The sequence below is a fragment of the Penicillium psychrosexuale genome (genome assembly GCF_028828465.1).
Source record: "Penicillium psychrosexuale strain IBT 29551 chromosome Unknown utg000004l, whole genome shotgun sequence".
Classification (NCBI taxonomy): domain Eukaryota; kingdom Fungi; phylum Ascomycota; class Eurotiomycetes; order Eurotiales; family Aspergillaceae; genus Penicillium; species Penicillium psychrosexuale.
Window position 1 is genome coordinate 7,120,845 of NW_026643189.1, and position 19,341 is coordinate 7,140,185.

Genomic DNA, 19,341 nt, shown 5'->3' on the forward strand with positions numbered 1-19,341 from the left:
GATAGTAAACTTGGAACCTTTTTTCTTGGTATATAATGGAGAAAATCCGTAAAGAGAAAGACATGCAACTTCTATTACCTTATATTGATTGAATCGAATGCAGTGTTAAGACTGTAATGATAGAGCTAAATTATTCGCAGAATTATTGAGATAAATGCAAGCTGACATTTTCCTAATATCGGTAACATCCAAAAGGACATCCCCAGGTCGGCTTCTTTTTCCTTTTGCAGTCACAGTCTAATCTAGTAAATGAGCCGCTGTCCTTCCCTATCATCTTGTCGAACCAATCCTCCATTTCTAGCTTCCATTAGTAACCACAGCGAGTAAATAGGGAGGTGCCACTAACCTTCGTCTTCCTTATACTTTATAATGCGATCGGCCGGACAGCGAGCAATTGGCCTTAACCGGGAAATCCAATCCTTTAACGAAATATTGGCTTTGCGAATGTCAAAATCCACTTTGCCCCTTTGTTTATCTGTAGTGTCGATTCTTTCGAAATCATAATAATTGCCGTCACAGATAATATCTTCCAGAGAGAGTGTTTCTAGAGATAACTCGTTCCGTAAAATGTCCAAAAAGCTGGGCATAGAAGTGATCTTTTCTTCGTTGCGTTCCCATGCCATTACGGTTTCCCGGGTGGGACAGACAAAACCTCCAGCTGTTTCAGATGGCTCATATGGGTGATATGTAGACATCCACTTTCTGCTCCAATATTCTTCTGTCGACGCCTCAGAGGAATCGGAAGTCGAGGAAAGCTGGGGTGATTGGGGTGCACTTTCGGCCGATGCTGTTTCTGATGCTGGTAGGACTGATAGGGGGGCTGGTCCATATTCTTGCGGGGACACAGTCGGTGTGTACGGTGACGATGTTGAAAATGATGGCGGTGTCGGTTGAAATGACGGGACTGTAGGTCCATATGATGGCAAGGTTGGTTGGTATGGTAGCACTGTAGGTTGATATGATGGCGATGTATATCGGACAGATCTTTCATTTTCCTGGCGGTCAGGGGACTCAGCATCTTGCGATCGAGGGTTTTCTGTGGCTCCCGACTCCTCGCTGCCTATTGTAACCCGTTTGACTGTAAGAGTGACCAGCCTTTTCTTAACACTGAGCAATAGTGATCTCAAAGAGCTGAAATTGATATCAAGCTTGTTTATATGAAGCTTTCGGAGTCGAGTGAAGCTACTGTCATGGAACATGTTTCCAACGTAGCCTTTTGCCGGATAGGCATGCATGTCATCTTGAATAAGATAAAAAGGCATATGATCTTGCGACAAGGTCAGTACTTCCAGTTGAGGTACAAGCTTCCTGAAAAGTTTCAGCCAAGCTGCCTCATTGAGATCAATGCATAAATGAAGATCCTCGAGGTCTTCTAAAGTAGACAGTAGAGAATCTAATTGCTCTTCGGAGAGGGCAATCCTAGGGCCGATATCATAACAGAATTTAGAATCGCAGGTAGACAGCTTTCGGGGTCTGCAGCTTGAGCCACATAGCGCAAGAAAAAGCTTTGATAATGCCAAGGAGTTCAGTTTCCGTATCTGACTAGCCTTATTGGTACGCATAGAATCTTGCAGGCTATAAACATCGAATCGAAAATCGATCTGGCTCATCATCTGTCGCCTGCCGAGGAACGGAACTGTCTGCTGCCGGGGATCAAGCAAAAATTCCGTTCTATAATGTGCAAGTCCGATTGTTTGGATGTTCTTGAATCGATCCATACATTCCCGAAGTCGATCACTGAATGCTTCTGATTCCAGCAGGTTGCGATTATCCGCAATCATATCTTTTTGGACCGCACGCCGGCTTTCCAGCTCGTCGCCTTTGACTTGCCGGCAGCTTTTTGACGATATAGATATCATACCGAGGGGCCCTTCAGCGCCATCGAATACCACAGGGATCATCCATAGCTCTTGAACGTGCTCGCGGAGACCATTTGACTTAGATAATTCTTCCAGTTCGTGGAGACTTTCGTTTGTCGCAATGAAACAGATTTTTCGGTAAAAGGTCTTCGCAAAATTCTCCAGTGAGCTTTTATACAATGCGCGGCATGATAACCTCAGAGCGACCAATTCCTGATAACCCAAATGGTCATATATCTTTGAGATCAATTCCACGGGCAAGGCTGCAATGGACATTTTGGCTGCGCGTGCGACGTTTCGAGATTGAGAACAATAATAACCAAAAAGCTCGGTTTATTATCCGCAGAAATAAGTAGGAATCGTAGAAGAATTGGAGCAGAGGCGAGGATTGTGATTCCAAACAAGGACTAGCCCTGGAGCCCTAGTTACATGTGGGCCGGACTACTTAGTAAGGGATACTGCACACAAAGTAGGCAGTCCGTCCGGTACCTGGGACAGGTACTGATACCGGTTGGTCGTCCCGGTATCACCACCCAACCGAGAAATGCAGAACCATCGTAATACGCGCACTGCAAGTTTAATATACGCACTGTACTGATATAATACATGAAAAAAAGGACCGTCCTGTTTATCTGTCTTTGGTACAAGCCCAACTCACCTCTGTTAGCACCCATTGAACACGAAAAGCTGGAGCCACGATAGGCCTTTTAACTCTGGTACAAAGTGCCAATCTATCACACCTCCTGGCATTCGGAACGACAGCTTTCATCGCGTATTGGATCTCGGTCTACATATATCGAGTCACTCTACATCCGCTCGCGAAATTTCCTGGCCCGAAGCTTACAGGCGCGACCTTCTGGTACGAGTTCTACTACAATCTATTTCCTCACAAACTGCGCTTTCTCTGGAAAATCGAAGACCTCCATAATCAGTACGGACCAATCGTACGAATCAATCCACTCCACATCCACATCCGAGACCCGGAGTATCTTGACGACATCTACGCCAGCGGACGCCGCAAGCGCAATCGCAGTAAGTGGTTTTTCCATTCCTCCAAGACTAGTCCGATGGGATGGTCATTATTCAATACAGTCGATCATGACGTCCACCGGGTGAGGCGCGCTACGCTCAGCCCATTCTTCAGCAAGCGGTCAATTCAAGCTCTGGAAGGCCGCGTCGTAGACAAGATCGATATTTTGGTAGATCGAATCGCAGAAGCCCGTCAGACCGGAGAAACCGTGAACTTGCTCTTTGCCGCAGGTACTCTGACCATAGATATAATCTCTGCTTATACATTTGGAAAAGATTGGAACAAGTTGGGTGAGCCCGACTAGGCCGAGGAGGAGCTCGAGGGCTACGCCAAGATGGCGCAGATAGGACCTTTTACTCGTCAATTCCCATAGGTAGCCAAAGCGGTCATTATATTGCTTCTACCTAAGTTAGTGACGAAGCTCAGTCCAGCTGCTACGCTTGTACCACGGAACAGAGCCCTATTCAAGGACATGATCCAGACTGCAGTCGAAGAAGAAAAGACTAGTCAGCTTGAAAAATCTGCATCCCAGTCTATATTCCAGGATATCCTTCAGAGCAACCTACCGCCCAGTGATAAAACCCCTGCTCGCCTTTCAGCGGAGGCAGGTTTGCTTGTCATGGCGGGAACTGAAACGACCGCGAGATCTTTAGCCGTCATTTTATTCCTGCTTCTTGACACCCCGTATGTCTTAGATCGAGTAAGGAAGGAACTGGCACAGCATATGCCCCGGCCTGACTCCCGCATTTCACTTACTGAGCTAGAAGCCATTCCTTATTTCGTGAGTTGCTGCTGACATCAGAATGATTCCCATAACGTCATATGTATTAACCAAGTCCTCCAGTCTACTATGATCACCGAAGGCGTGAGGCTATCTCACGTTGTTTCTAGTCGTATACCAAGATACGCCCCCGAGGAAGAGCTCAAATACAAGGATTGGACGATTCCACCCGGCGTAAGATAAACAACCGGAAACTTCTTTGGCTCACGTTGCTAACAAACCAATCAACACAACAGACAAGTGTTATGCAATCGCATTACCTCCTTTATACTGATCCCACAATCTTCCCAGAACCATATACATTCGAACCACAACGGTAGATTGACGACCCTTCATTAAGGGCAAACTACTTCTTGGGTTTCGGCCCGGGTACCAGAGTGTGTCTCTGTATCAATCTTGCTAACGCAGAGTTGTATCTCACAGTCGCCTATATCTGTGCCCGTTTCGATATGGAGCTATTTGAGACTAAAAGGGAGCGTGATATGGATGTGGTCATGGATTCTGTTATTAGACAACCTAGTCTGGAGAGCAAGGGGATCAGGGTCAAGATCACAAGAGATAGACTCCAGGATGAGCAAGCTTAGAGGGTGTTGGATCGTCCAAGGCTTTGACGATATCAACGACACCGACAATTTCTTGGAGAGTACGAGAGTATCCAAATCTTACCAACATCCAACATTTGCGATAACATCCTACTGGTCCATAAATTGGGAGTTGTCCCAATCGAGCACGGATTGATATGGTCCCCACATAGCAGGGCGCTTTGGAAAACGCCACGGGAAAAAAAGAGTAACATCCCACAGGATAATCTCCACAGTTCGTACTCCGCATAAAGTCAGCCTCAATCAAAACTAGGCTTAAATTAGCCCGAAGAAAGGCCACCAGTGTCGTTTGATTGGTTCGCTCAGTGGGGGGCTATAGATAAATCCCACGGCCCACGGAGTTTATGCTAAGATTTTCCGGTACCTCGGTGCTGTTCTCTAACCGAGGGGGGGTCCCCGAACTTAGAATAAATAACCTTTGGAATATGTATAACATTAGAAGCCTTCAGCCATTAATTACTATTCGGTCATACTTTACTCCGTACAAGGATCTAGTTTAAATCAACACTTTATCTCAATATCTTATGAAAAATAAGAACTAGTTACAACAACCATACAATGTCGCCAGTCCAAGTGAAAATAGGCGACCAGTCAGAGTTGCCAATTGCTCTGGTTATCATGGTATGGAGAACACTTAGACTAAACCAGCAGGACTAACGTACAAAGGTGATCCTGCATACGAAATGTATCGGCAAGCGACTCTAGGAGATGTTGACTTCATTACGGGCGATTACCTGGCGGGTATGTTGCTTGGTATAAACGAAAGAGATACTAAGGACTAACTAAGCTAAGAGGTCAACATGGCAAATAATGCCCAGTCCTTCCAACGTGGCGAACACCCCGGATATGAGCAGACAGCCTGGGAGGGTATCCAGCAGACCATCGATGTGATTGCCGAAAAAGGCATCAAAGTCGTACTAAATGGAGGAGCTCTCAACCCTAAAGGGCTGGCTCTGAAAGTACACGAATTGGTTAGTACAAGTCCTCAACTATACAAATCTATATACTAAATCGTCCAAACAGATCCACCAAAAAGGCCTCGCTTTACGAGTAGCTTATCTATCTGGGGACGACCTCTACACCAAATTCGGCCCTAACATGCCGCAATCCCCAGAACAACTCCCACACCTCGACGCCGAAAACAGTTCCATCAAACCTAGCCCTCTCACCTATGCATTCACCAACACCACCAAGCCTGTCCCTATGGTTTCAGCACACGCCTACCTCGGTGCCCGGGGAATCGTGGATGGCCTCCGTCGTGGGGCAGATATCATTATCTGTGGCCGGGTTGCAGACGCTAGTCCTGTTATTGCGGCGGCGTGGTACTGGCACTCCTGGTCGGAGTCGGACTATGACCGTCTGGCTGGGTCCCTGGTGGCGGGTCACCTTACTGAGTGCTCAGCCTATGTTACGGGCGGTAACTTCTCTGGGTTTGATCGACACCCCATTGATATGTTTGTTAAGCCGGGCTTCCCCATTGCGGAGATTGATGTCGATGGGTCTTGTGTCGTTGCGAAGCATCCTGGAACCGGTGGTATTGTTGACGTTGATACTGTTCGGTGTCAACTTTTATATGAGCTTCAGGGAAATATTTACCTGAATAGTGATGTTAGTGCTGTGTTAGATGATATTGTGGTTGAACAAGTTGGAAAGGATAGGTAAGTATCCTTCTTTTATTCATCGTCGTGTTGGTCTGCTTACTGAAACCACGTCTAGGGTTCGTGTTCATGGAGTACGAGGCTATGCACCCCCTCCAACAACCAAGCTGGCTGTGTTTTATCCTGGTGGTTTCGAGGCCCAGCTTTTACTGAATGCTACTGGATATGGGTCTGATAAGAAGTGGGATCTGATCGAAAAACAACTCCGACATTTCATTCCGAAGGAATCCATCGATAAGATCGAGACACTTGAATTCCAAAGGTACCTTTCTCTCCTCTTTCAGCTTGAACCGGTGCTGACGGGATATCTAGAATCGGTATTCCTGCCCCGAACCCTCGTTCACAGCGACAAAGCACGACATACCTACGGATATTTATTGCTGCAGTTGAGGCCGATGCCGTTCTCGCTGTCGCAAGAGCAATGCAAGAAATTTCTCTCAAACATTTCTCGGGTGCGGACCAATATCTGTTATAGTAATATCCATACTCCAAGCTGACTGACCGTTCAGGATTCCACTCCTCTCTCGACATGCGCACAGCAGTCCCACGTCCATTCCTAGCCTACTATCCCGCTATAGTCAAACAGGACGATCTCAACGAGGAGATCCACTTCATCGACGCACCCGATTCTATCATCTCGTTCCCAACAGGTCATCCTCCAGCATACAAAGCCCTGCAGCCACGCGCAAGCTACAGCCACACCCCATCCAGCGATGAAGTCGCCCTCCTCCAATCTCCAACTCGGTCTATTCGATTGGGAGACATTGCTCTTGCCCGATCTGGTGACAAAGGATCTAATCTCAACTTTGGGATCTTTGTCCCTGACGCTACTCATTGGCCTTGGTTGCGGTCTTATATGAGCGTGGAAAGATTGCGAGAGATGCTCGTTGATGATGATGACTGGGATGAGTCGTTCTTAGTTGAGAGGGTGGAATTCCCCTACATTCATGCCGTTCACTTTGTGATTTATGGGATTCTTGGTCGGGGTGTTAGCAGCTCAAGTCGATTGGATGGGTTTGGTAAGGGGTTTGCGGATTATGTGCGGGATAAGGTTGTGGATGTGCCGGCGGAGATTTTGGATTGAGTCTTTATTCATCTTGCGGGACATATCATGGGTCTACCTATTAGTGAGATGCGGAAATTTTATCATGAAGTCTATAAGACACATATTGGGCATGTTTATCATGCTTGGACCAATGAACAATGCGCATGAAACATCAATTGTTGGAACATGCACGATCATTCATGCCACTGCCAGGATAGCGACAGCCCAAGGATCCATGCTTATTGAATAATTTCCCTGTCCATTGAAGACACCGGTAGTGGCGGTTTGAATTTGCACGTTGAAGGGCGTGTTGCCTTGGTACTTAGGGCCAGCAAGCATCTCAAGTTTACCAGTTTGGGTTCCTGGTATACTCACTTGGACATTCTGATGTTCGGGGCCATAGTTTGCCAGCTTCAAGTAGTATTGTGAACCTGTCTTCGAAGCCACCCAGTAAAGAGGTCCAAATCCTGTTGATGAGTGGACTGGAAGAATGGTGTCACCCTTGTTGGATGCGAACATCTTTTGCACAAAATATGAAACAGAAGGAGTGACAGAGTCGGGAGCCGAACTGAAACCGTATAGGGTGGGCTATAAACAAAAACAGCGCGGTCAGCTATATTTGCACTGTTCTTTCAACGTATTCTGGATAATATTCTTACCGACCAAGAGACGAAGTCGAAGTGCTGCATCAAGGGTGCATAAGCCACCATTTTCACAATATCACTGTTGCGTTCTATTCCGATCATATAAACGGCCTCACTGCAGCTGCCCTGCATGTATGGCCAGTATGTTCCTGTCTCTTTTGTAGTATTGCGACATCCGAACTCACCAATCATCACTGATTGGTTCCGCGGCTGGTTGTCAAACTGGTCGAACAATTTCACAAAGTCATCTGGTGCTCGGTAAAGATGCAGATCAATGATAACATTTTCGGGAAGCGGAGATGGCAAACACGAATAGTCCCCGTTGGAAGCAACAAAAGTGATGTGCGGGTACTTGTCGTGGATGGCCTTGTAGATTTGATTGAAACGATCCGGATAGGTGTCACAGCCACGGGTGAGGTCATCTTCGTTACCAATTTCAATAAGGTCAACCTTCCACGGATCTTTCCGGCCGTTCTGAGCTCGCAGTTTGCCATAATATGTCGAGGAGTCACCAAACAGATACTCCATCTCATTCATGATGTCGTGGACAAAAGGCTCGAGGTCCGGCCCGGAGAGAATATCTCCATAGGACTTGCCTGACCACACAGCCAGGAGTGGCGCCATGTTCATGTCTTCACACCACCACAGGTACTCATCCAGGCCGAGGGCATCTGTATTGGGGTAAAACCAGTCGCTTTCTCTTCCTGGACGGTCGACTACGGGTCCAATCGTGGTGTTCCACTTCCAGCGAGAATCAACTTCCAGGCCTTCGAGGTTGTTCCCGCCTGGGAACCGGAGAAACGCCGGATTAACTTCATCCAGAAACGATGCAAGGTTATCTCGCAACCCATTTTCTCTTTCTTTGAAAGTGGGAGGGAAGAGTTGGATTAAGCCAAAGTTCAACGAGCTACTGGCAACCTTCGATCCATCGAATGTCAAATGCCACTCATTATCCCCTTCTGGTGCATAAGTAGTGTTGAACCTAGTTTTGAATTCCGTAAATTTCGAATGCGTACTCTTCACGGTCAAGTTATGATCGGCATATACCGAGCCACTATGCGACCCAACAAGCCGCAGGTTGATGGTTCCCGAGTATTTGCCCATCATCCAGAATGAACAGTTGTATGTGGCGCCCGTAACCTGAATTCCGTTGTAACCAGAATTGGCAAATCCGACATAGTCTTTCACCCCATCCGGCACTTCGACCTTGAGCGAAGACGTAATTGCTTTGCTGACAGGCTTTGATCTATCCTGGGAGATTGTCACATCTCCCACCGGAGCGTAGGCAGTCAAACCAAGACTAGTTCCTTGAAATCCATTGTTCCGCAGCAATTGCCCGTGGATTCCACCATCGCCTTGAGATAGTTAGTAATGCTCGTGAGCAGCAAATTCGAGTTCCATACCAGAATGGTCCATTTCCTAACAACATCACGGGTCAGCAACACAGTCATTCGCGCATAGAGTTAGCTCTTTTCTCACCTCGAACATAACCCCATATAGAAGCGGACTCGACTTATTACCACCGTCCCTTGCGACTGCCAGTCTGACAGGGGCAGTTGAACTATTCCCTTTCGCCAACGCACCGGCTAGACATGTAGCCATAGCAATAAATGTCGCGAGACCGGCGCATGACACCGATTCAGACTTCATCACGAGTCAGAGCCTATAGACAAGTATATATCAAAAGAGTTGCAGAGGAGTGAAAAGAGCCGGCAAAAATCCAAGCTCGGGAAGGTCAAGCTTTTCAAGACGCACTGCCCCTGCTTTGTAGAAAGTGCCTTGCACTGCTATTGGTGTGATTCGTTCGTTTTGGACCTGGCCTGACAGTGTTCTCCACAGAAGCATCATGGACCCTGAGATGGAGCCCGCATGCAAATCATCGTGTCAACCGGTCATAAAGCCTGGGATCTACTGACATGTAGGGAGCCACAACGAGCATCTTTAAACATCCGTTGGATCATGCTATTAATTTCTTGCACACCCCGATTTAGCAGTCTTCCTACATCGTGGGTTATGTATTTGTGTGCACTGCGCATTGACAGGTGGAGAGCAGTCATGACGTCGGATAACTCCCAAGGTCGGATCGGGATATAAGCCTAAGCAAGTCATCCGAGTCTTGCCTTGGAATTCAGGCGAATAACAAGTCTTGACATTTAGCAGAAAAGATATTTCTCTTGCTTTTATCAGCTCACTCCTGATAGCAAACAAAAATGATGATCAAAGGCAGTCTAAGGATAAAGGCGGTGTCTGATCTGCCATCTCACATGTCTCTATTTCCAAATCGGGATTAGCTTTCTTCTCTCCCTATCTAAGCTTGCCTCGATTTTCATCAATATTCTTCTCCGACTCTGAACCTCAGAGTGGAAAGATGAAGTACATTGTGGTATCTGGAGGTGAGTTTAACAGTGATCTGCTAGAAGTGGCTCCGCCGTTAGCCTGCGGAGAAAAGCGGGGCAGACTCCATATCTCACGTGTAGCGTTTCGAGGTATAACAGACATGAGAGACTGACATTTCTAGGCGTCATTTCTGGGGCAGGGAAGGGCATCGTCGCTTCGAGTGCAGGTCTGTTGCTCCAAAGCAAAGGGTTTGTCGTCAGCACCATCAAGATAGATCCCTATATCAACATCGATTCGAGGACTATGAGCCCACTCCAGTGAGTCCTGCAGATCTGAGCAGCTTCTGCGGATCCCTTTATTAATTTATCTAGCCATGGAGAGATCTTTGTGACAGATGATGGGGGTGAGATAAGTCTTGACCTCGGCAACTTCGAGCGTTACCTTTCAACCACTCTCCAGCATGGTCATAACATCACAACTGGGAAGATCTACCTAGATATCATATCTAGGGAGCGAGCCGGTGATTATTTAGGCAAAACTGTTCAGGTGGTACCCCATGTCACCAACGCCATCCAGAAATGCATCGAACGGATAGCGAAGATACCTGTTGACGAATCCCAAGCCGAGCCCGATGTGTGTATCATTGAGCTAGGTGGTACCGTGGGGGATATCGAGAGTTCGCCCTTCATCTACGCTCTTGCTCAGCTTCGAAAGAGGGTCGGCAAAGAAAACCTCGTTCAAATTCACGTAGCTTACGTCCCTGTCGTGCCGTAAGCTCTTCTTGTTTCAGGCGAGGGCATACTGCTGGAATCTAACGCCAAGCTAGGCCGGGAGCTTCTGGTGAGCAAAAGACGAAGCCGACTCAAAGATCCATTTCCGACGTTCGGAGCGCTGGATTGAGTCCACTTCTAGTATGCTCTACATCCATGTATATCACGCACTCTAAGCTAATCAAAAAAAAAGGTTGCCTGCCGCTGCGAGGTGCCACTGGATCCAGGTACCATTCAAAAAATCGCGAATATGTGCTCAATGGAACCGGAACAGGTTATTTCCGTACACGACGGGCCAACTACATATCATTTACCGCTACTCCTCGAGAAGCAGAATCTTCTCGGCATCCTCTGCGAGTATCTCAATCTCCCACTTGGTCAAACACCCACCCAGCGTATCGAACAAGGCAGGCGCACGTGGAGTGACTGGGTTCACCTTGTTCAAAGTCAAGATACTATCACCGACACAGTCTCAATCGCCCTTGTCGGGAAATACACCTCCAATAAAGATGCATACCTCAGTGTTTCCAAGTCAATCGAACATGCAGCCATGTACTGTCACAAGAAAGTCAAGATTGTATGGATTGACGCCGCGCATCTCGAGCAGGAGACCTATCAGAACTCTGCAGTCAAGTATCACAAAGCCTGGCATGATCTCTGTAGCGTCAAGGGCATTGTTGTGCCTGGTGGTTTTGGTACTCGCGCTACCGGCGGGATGATTAAGGCAATCACATGGGCGAGGGTTAATAAAAAGCCCTTCCTGGGCGTATGTCTTGGCATGCAACTCACAGTGGTTGAATATGCCCGTCATGTGATGGGTATCCCGGACGCTGGGAGCCAAGAGCTCCACCCAGAATCCAAGAACCATGTGATCATTTATATGCCTGAACACAATCAAGAGAATTGCCGTGACACTATGCGTCTGGGCAAGCATCCATGCATCTTCAAGGAGGGTACCGAGTGGTCAAAGCTCCGATCGTTGTATGGTCCTATGATTTCTCAAATTGAGGAGCGTCACCGGAACCAGTACGAAGTGAACCCGGAAATAGTCGAGGAACTTGAGAAGGCCGGTCTCGCTGTTGTTGGCAAAGATGCTACCGGCAAGCGTATCGAGATTGTTGAGATCCGCGATCATCCCTTTTTCGTCGGTGTACAATTCCACCCTGAATACTTGAGCCGTGTGTTGCGGCCGAGCAAGGTGTTTCTCGGCTTCTTCGCTGCGGCGGCTAAGTGCTTGGAGAAAATACCTATGGCATTGCAACAGGGCCGGCGAAGCCTTGCGGAAGAAGATGAAGAAGCTATGGGTAAATTTTGAAGCTCCTAGCGTCATCTCATTGGTTGGTCTTGTTCTGTTGATCACTTAGCGCCGGCGTTTTAAGTTGCATTGGCAACTTAGGAATCGGATAATTTCCCTTAGAAATCAATCTTTTCTTTGTTTTACTTTTTCGACGAACATTCATAATAGGAATTAGAACTTGCAAATTCAGATAGTCGTGCAGTTCCAATGATCTTTTTCCTGACAACTAGATAAAAGCTTCTCAGTCTATACCACAACATAATTTCACTCACATAGAATTGCAAAAAATAACCAATTTTCCGAACGAAGCAGTATGAATTACCACAGCAAAGATAAGACCTCTCAAAGTAGGACCAGAACCGGACCCAGCCTCTGCAGAAAATGAAGTCGATATCAAAGTCGCCTACACCGCCGTTAACCCTGTCGAAGGCAAGATCTCCTTGCCAACTTTCAGGCATTTATTCTAACCAGATTTTAGCTACAAGTACAAGTATAAACATGCACATGGACTCTGTAGTAGTAAAGGTGACTTTATTTGAGCTTTACATGAGAAATAGAAGCAAATTCTACTGAGTAGAGCAATATTATTATGTGATTGATGTATTTGAGAACTTGAGCCGATCTAGGAAGTGAGCAGTTCTTCCACGGCCATGTCGTCAAGTTATTTCATGCAAGAGAAAGCCCGGAATGCAAGTTGAGAAAGCCAAGCGAGGAGAAGGGCAACAAACACAATCATAACCAGGATCCGAAGAGGTATGGAGATGCACGTGGACAGTGAAGTTCACGACAAGACTCAACAAGGTAGACTACCAGGTTGACATTGACACCGAGGATGATGAATAAGAAGAAGAAAGAAGTGGGTGTATAATGCATATGGTGGATAAGGATAATGTGTACAGAGAATGTAGAAGAAAGGTCCGAGCCTGGGTTTTAGGTCAGATCAAAACCAAGACAGAACGAAAGTCCTGCCCTGAAAGGCTGGAAAGAAAAGGGTTTGCCAAATTGGACCAAAGAAGGTGGTGAGCCCGGGTAGGAGGGAGGGAGGGAAGGTGTCACATGTTGTCGGAGGGGCTGCGTTACAAGGCCAAGACAATCGGCTTAATTCGTCGCCCGCTTCCAGAACTTCCAGCCCTCTCTCCTCTCCTCTACTCCGACGCCAACAAGACGCTCAATACCTTCAGGGCCCTCAGCATTTTCGAACTTCTGTTGATCGATCTCTTCGCCTCCCTCTTCGTCCGATCCATTACGTAGGACGGCCGGGTAGAGAACACCGACACCGTCACCGCCGAGGGTAACCTCATACGTAGTGAAACCCTCCTCCTCAAACCTTCGTTCGAGATCCTGCTTGACTTCGGCCTTCGCGTTGGGCCGGAGGAGGGTAATGGCACATCCGCCACCGCCTGCACCGGTCAGCTTTGTCCAGCCAATGTCGGCGTAATCGACAAGTTCACGAATGCGTTCGAGGCGGGGGTGGGAGACGCCCAGGGAGACAAGGAAGCCGTGGTTTATACGGATCAGGGTTCCGAAATGGGCGAGGGTGGCCTCGGAGATGCCCTCGAAGCTAGGGTCCTCGATCAAACGTTGTGCAGAGCTCGTCACTTGATCGATGCCGTTAAGTATTGACTCCGTCACGATGGAGTGAGCGTCTCTTAGAGCTCCGACTTTGTCGACTTCTGTCTTTGTGGAACGCGCTTGTTGGGTATTGACAAGTAGGAGAGGGAGTTCGGGGAAAGTAGGTAGCGAGACGACTGTTGGAGGTTTCGTGTAATCATCGCGTCGGAAAATCACAGCCTTGCCGCCTGCGGCCACTGTGTTATCTACCCCGCTGGGATTGCCATGGATGCAGAGCTCGCCAACGAATGCCCAGCGGTTGATACGTTCGATCTGTGTCTCTGCCTCCTCCGGTGGCTGGTCTGGGTGGGGCCCGGCGAGGGTACGGATTTGAAGAAGCAGCGCAGAACTGAGACAGACGCAGACACTGGCACTACTGCCTAGGCCGGCTCCGGTAGGGATGGTGGATCGAAGAGTGTAGATGGCGCCTGGGCTTTGCGGGGAGCCTAAGGAGAGGAAGAGATAGAGGAACGAGGATGCGGAGCGGATGTGGATATTGCGCTGCTCCTCTGGGAGGCCTTTAGAGACGCCCTGGAGGTGTGGTTCGATTGCCTCGACGAGTTCTGGGTCGAGTTCAGTGACAAGGCTGTAGTAAAACTTCTTTTTTGATGGCTCGTGGAACTTGTCCCAGGGTAGGGTGTCAATATCCCAAGTGTGACTAAGACCCAAGTCCCGGAAGTTCAGGGTTATCGTGCGCTGCGATTTGGAAAGGGTGGTGACAAGAAGGTAGGAGCGAAGAGAGATGGCTGCGGCCATGGCAGCCTTGCCGTGGACCACAGCGTGCTCGCCAAAGACGATAACCTTGCCCGGCGCGGACACCATGAAGGTAGGTGCCATGGGTGAAGAGGCCTTGCGAGTCATTATCGGCCGGTTTCGTTCCCCAGTAGCGATTGCTTCGTGTGTTTCTGAGGCGGAGGAGACGGAGGCGCTGTCGGAGCTATCGTCCCGGACACAGTTTCCGTTCATACCCCTCGGGTGGATAGGGATGACTTTAACCGTGCTTTCGGGATGGAAATCGACTGTACGACGTGAAACGGGAATTGTGGCCCCCATACCGTTCAATGGGCGTGTGGCATTCTCAGTCATGACAGTGGAATTCGAGGGGCGAGAAAGGGGAAGTGATTAGGAATTAAAGGATAGAAATAGAAGACAAGTCAACATAAGAAAAACGAAGAATGAGGAGGGAGTAGAAGAATAGCCTAAGTTAGAGATAACCCGAGTTATCTGGAGTAAGCAAATGGAGTCCAAAGTTGGGGGAGAAGTGATTGAAGCTACTGGGTATACCAGGGAACGAGAGAGAAACGGTCCAATCACAGCCACAACAATACCAATTGGTCATATTAGACCTAGTTAGGCTAACTAGTTAACTAGTTAGTTAGCTGTTGACCTATTTCGTACTTCGTTTCCCTTCTCTATTACGTGATATGTCCCTTCTTCTTGGACAACATATCCAGGTGCAGAGATTTTTGTGGCGTGCAGTAGCGCCGGGATCGTCTCTATGCCTTAATACATACTTCGAATCTAAGAAAATCTAATGTGCTATATACAGTGCTGTATTCATCACAAATTCATCGTCACGGTCATACTGTTACTATGCACCAGTAAACAAGGGGGCAGGCCGGTCCACAGAACATCCAGGTCACTCAAATAAGACGCACTGTCCTCGGCACTAAGCGAAGTCCCCTCCACGGGAGACGGTAGAGTCGTGAAAATAACGGCGGTATCACCACTCTGCTGGACCATCAACTCGTTCAGAATCAAATGCTGTGCTCGACTCGGGAGGTCATTGAAAGACAATGGAACCGACGCTACACCAGGGTATCCTGTTGCATGTGTATGTGGATTGCTGGGGGCACCGGGGGAGGGAGAAGACACGGGAGATGGGCGATGGGAGTAGATAGAGTCTAGCTTGTTTGCAGATCGTGGAGGTGAGCTTTGCGCCGCGAACATGATAGACGGCCCATTGCCGTCTTCGGCTTCGGTGTTCACTTTGGCTTCAGGGATAGGTGAGGAGCTGAACCGATTTCTGGACGCAGAACGGCTGATGGGGGGCCGGGGACCCGGGGTATTGCTTTTCGGGGAGCCATCGTCGCCATTCTCAATTATAGATGGGATTATCTGGTTGGATGACGTTGCCTCTGCTTGAGGGCTCGCACTCACTGGTGTGCTCGGGGAGTCTGCGCTAGGGCTGCAATCATCGGTCTTGGACCGACCAAGGAGTCTTGAAGGGCCGGGAACAGGTACAGCCTCATTTCGAGCCCTGGCTATGTCTTCTCCGCCGTCTTCTGGCTCGCTGACATACGCTTCCAGATCGCTGTCTTCGCTCTCACTCGGGCTATCGGAGCTGTCGTAGTCGACGAACGCATCCAGCAAGCGATGCGTTTGCATGCCAAGGTTCACTCCGCCTAGAGCCCGGAAGCTGGAGACAGATCGTCTGCGACGAGTGGACTGAATAAGTTTCCTCAAGCCAGTCACCCGATGATACAAAGGTTTGGATCCACTGTCTTGGCTCGATGATCCTTGCCAGGTATATGACTTATCAAGATGGAAACTGTCGCTGGTTCTATCCGAATCCTGCGGGTCCTGATCCAGCGCACGAGCTCGTAAGACCCTTTGCCACCAGTCCTCCCCCTGTAGAGCAGAATTAACCCTCTCTTGGGCATCAGTTGTAACCGAAGTGCCATTCACGATGGTTTGATAAGCCTTGAGATCACCGCAGGCAAGCCAGAAGACCAAGACTTCGGCTTCAATGCGTAATTTCTCAAGGAGAGCCTCAACTCGCGCTCTTTCATCTTCCAAATCGGTCTCGTACTCGACGAACACCGCAACTCGGATTTTGTATGTCTTCTTCCACGAGGGAACAGTGTTGAGAATACAACCCAATTGAAGGATCAAAGTGTACGTGTCAAAATTAGTGGTCAGCACATTTTGCTTGCTTTCACTATCAGCCCCAAGCTCAGCGGACATTTGGATCGGCCACAAATCAATATACTTCTTAGTGTGACGACCGCGGGGGTCCGGTAGCTCCAGATCTTCGAATCCCTTGGCTACGGCAACATTGATCCGAAGCTTGAATAAGAGATCTTCGAGGATCGTGACATAACACTGCCCACTCATGGGCGGGTTTGCCGCCCCAGACTCGCTGGACTCCTCGGTTCGCGTGCTCGAGTGGAGCGAATGGCGTCTAGCCCTTGAATCTCTACGACCACTGGTATAGGTTTCAACAAGCGACTGGTCCGATCGGAATTGGTCGATCACAACGATGTTGGGCCTCATGCCGCCCAGTCCAGAATTCAAAACAATATTTCGCATACCCCATTCCGCAGCCGGGGAAATGGCAATGTTGACGAAGGCTTTGATCTTGGAATGCTCGACGAATTTTGTCCATGCTGTCTGTTGGCGACGTGCTTCGGGGACAGCTGCTGAAAAGTCATCGGTCACAAGAACATGGGCCAGCACAAACAAAGATCCTTTCTTCAACGAGTTGCAGAAGGAGACCATTTTGTATTGCCTGTCAAGGTCGCTGACAAAGAGCAGGATCTGAGGACGCCAGAACTTGACGTGCTCCTGACGCAGGCGAAGCAGGTATTTTCGCACTTGATGATAGATCAAACTTTGACTGACATCGCCCCAAGGCTTGGGTGGCGAGCTATAATGGATCAGCAAGAAGAGAATCACCAGGATGCCTACACATCCCGTAGCGTAAACACCGTCCACAAAAAACATGCTGATCCCACTGACGAGCGTTCCAGCCGCTGCAGTCTGCCAGTTGAAGTAGTGGAACGACGGACGAAAGTTGGGTGCAGAGCCAATTTTCAAGAGGAAACACGCGAGATTCGTGACAAGGAAAGTCATCAAGTAGGTCATGGTAACAAAAGACGCGATGCGATTGATGTCGAAGAGCATTGTGATCTGAGCGAACACAAAGGTCACAATGATGGCATATACGGGATCGTCGGTTTTATGTGTGCCTTGGGCAAATATCCCTATACCAGGCAAGAGGCTATCTCGCGCAATAGCTTGAAGAAGTTTAGCAGATCCAATCACGCCCATCAGGGCAGAAAAGAAACTAGTTGCGAATTCACCGAGAAGAATCACACTATCAGAGGCATTCACCTACACTCAATTAGAGCGTGCTTGTAGTTATCCTCTCAAAAAAGAAGGACTTACGATTTGTATAACATTCACGTTATTATAAAAAGACTCCCGGGTCACCGAGGCCGCCATCGCAAGGATGACAAGCCCATAGGCGACAAAAGTCAAAGCTAACCCAGAGAGCGTACCCTTAGGAATAGCCTTGCTCGGGTTCTTCAAATCACCAGACATACTTGCACCTCTGATGGCCAATTAGTGAAATGGGGTTGAAAGTCTGCTGTCGCCAACTTACGCAAAAATACCTCCTGTTGCAGGAAATAGAATGCCAAAAAGGTCTTGGAAGTTCTCTCGTCCTTTTATTTGGCTTCCCGCGGCTCCCTTGGTTAGATGGGGTTTGAGATTCCCCATCAGAGTTTTCAAACGAATTCCCGTGAATTCCACGCCCTGACGGGGGACTGGGAAAGGCTTCATAAAAACTGCTGAGAGCGGTATGCTGAAAGTTGCCACGAGTAGTATGACCAAAAGCCCGTTGCTTGCCCTCGCAAATATAGAACTTCCTGCCAAGCAAACCCCGGTGCAAAATACCAATATAATAGTTCCCCATAGGTACTGCCACCAAAAGCCTTCCTCCAGGAAGTTGGCCCAGTCCCCAGACTGCGCCCCAAAGTTCTGAGTAAAACAGTCCACTAAACCAACGGCATTCATGCCGGTGTTGAACACATAGCCAAGATAAAATACAATGCCAATAGAGCCACCAAATTCGGGACCCAGAGATCTAGAAATAAGGTAGTAGGCACCACCGCCTCGGACCGTTCCGTTTGTTGCAATTGCGGATAGAGACATCGTTGTCACAAGGTTGATTGTGTATGATATAAGTAGCAGCCCTTCGATGTATCAGCCGTGGGATCCTGACTTTGCGAGAACCTATGCTCACCTAATATGCCCAATACACCAGCTTGTCCCAGGATGAATCCGAACCGAAGGAACATAAGAATGCTCAGGACATTCAATGTCGTGGGAACAAAGACGCCAGAGAAAGTACCAAGCTTCTTAGGCTCATCCACCGATCGGGATCGATGTCCACTCTTGTCCTTCTTATCCGCGCGGGCGTCACGAAGGGAATCCGCAGACAGGTACACATTTTGTGAAGTGTTCTCTTCACCAGTCTCCTGCTCTTGATCGCCATCCCCTCGGTTATGCCACCACCGAGAAATTTTCTGGAAGTAATTCATGGGTGAGGAATGGCGTCGGCTCTCAATTGGTTCTGCCGAATTCACGGGCTCATACGGGCGGGCCCATGGAGTCGGTGACCAGGGTAGCAGTCGAGTACGTTCGTCGGAGTTAGCGTGGTCCGAGTCCCCCGGGTCAAGACGTGAGACATCCTCTTGAGCAGTTCGAGTCGCGAAAGTTGGGCGTCGACGGGACAAGGAGTCGGAGGTTTCTAAGGCTCGTTTCGCCATCTCAGTTGCAAAAATTATGGTATGAGCATGAGGACATAAACAACAAAATAATCTAGATAACAGAAGCCAATAGTCCCAGCAAGACTATTGAGTCCGCAGAGACGGCGCTAATATTAAATGAACGAGAAGGAAAAACAAGCGGTATCAATAGA

The 19,341-nt window shown here is 48.5% G+C and overlaps 7 protein-coding genes across 7 annotated transcripts; 3 read left to right on the forward strand and 4 right to left on the reverse strand.

The window, feature by feature from the left end:
- Positions 1–341: 341 nt before the first annotated feature.
- On the reverse strand, positions 342–2,135 carry N7518_008548 (uncharacterized protein; the record flags this gene model as incomplete). Its single annotated transcript, XM_057189475.1, has 1 exon — positions 342–2,135. The coding sequence occupies one exon, from the start codon at positions 2,133–2,135 to the stop codon at positions 342–344; it is 1,794 nt and encodes a 597-aa protein (XP_057041178.1).
- A 268-nt stretch (positions 2,136–2,403) lies between these two features.
- Positions 2,404–4,254, forward strand: N7518_008549 (cytochrome P450; the record flags this gene model as incomplete). The annotated part of the gene is made up of 6 exons (XM_057189476.1): positions 2,404–2,450; positions 2,584–2,891; positions 2,952–3,179; positions 3,303–3,670; positions 3,734–3,844; positions 3,991–4,254. 6 exons carry the CDS (start codon positions 2,404–2,406, stop codon positions 4,252–4,254), a joined length of 1,326 nt encoding a protein of 441 aa, XP_057041179.1.
- A 701-nt stretch (positions 4,255–4,955) lies between these two features.
- Positions 4,956–7,014, forward strand: N7518_008550 (acyclic terpene utilization AtuA family protein; the record flags this gene model as incomplete). The annotated part of the gene is made up of 6 exons (XM_057189477.1): positions 4,956–5,013; positions 5,065–5,243; positions 5,296–5,930; positions 5,989–6,192; positions 6,243–6,382; positions 6,440–7,014. 6 exons carry the CDS (start codon positions 4,956–4,958, stop codon positions 7,012–7,014), a joined length of 1,791 nt encoding a protein of 596 aa, XP_057041180.1.
- A 159-nt stretch (positions 7,015–7,173) lies between these two features.
- N7518_008551 (uncharacterized protein) lies at positions 7,174–9,269 on the reverse strand (the record flags this gene model as incomplete). Its single annotated transcript, XM_057189478.1, has 4 exons — positions 7,174–7,563; positions 7,635–8,974; positions 9,023–9,038; positions 9,099–9,269. 4 exons carry the CDS (start codon positions 9,267–9,269, stop codon positions 7,174–7,176), a joined length of 1,917 nt encoding a protein of 638 aa, XP_057041181.1.
- A 718-nt stretch (positions 9,270–9,987) lies between these two features.
- Positions 9,988–12,041, forward strand: N7518_008552 (uncharacterized protein; the record flags this gene model as incomplete). The annotated part of the gene is made up of 5 exons (XM_057189479.1): positions 9,988–10,012; positions 10,138–10,273; positions 10,328–10,726; positions 10,783–10,867; positions 10,920–12,041. 5 exons carry the CDS (start codon positions 9,988–9,990, stop codon positions 12,039–12,041), a joined length of 1,767 nt encoding a protein of 588 aa, XP_057041182.1.
- A 1,080-nt stretch (positions 12,042–13,121) lies between these two features.
- On the reverse strand, positions 13,122–14,720 carry erg12 (mevalonate kinase; the record flags this gene model as incomplete). The annotated part of the gene is made up of 1 exon (XM_057189480.1): positions 13,122–14,720. One exon carries the CDS (start codon positions 14,718–14,720, stop codon positions 13,122–13,124), a length of 1,599 nt encoding a protein of 532 aa, XP_057041183.1.
- Positions 14,721–15,194: 474 nt separating this feature from the next.
- N7518_008554 (putative cation chloride cotransporter) lies at positions 15,195–19,189 on the reverse strand (the record flags this gene model as incomplete). Its single annotated transcript, XM_057189481.1, has 4 exons — positions 15,195–17,750; positions 17,805–17,970; positions 18,022–18,613; positions 18,664–19,189. The coding sequence occupies 4 exons, from the start codon at positions 19,187–19,189 to the stop codon at positions 15,195–15,197; spliced, it is 3,840 nt and encodes a 1,279-aa protein (XP_057041184.1).
- Positions 19,190–19,341: the final 152 nt, after the last annotated feature.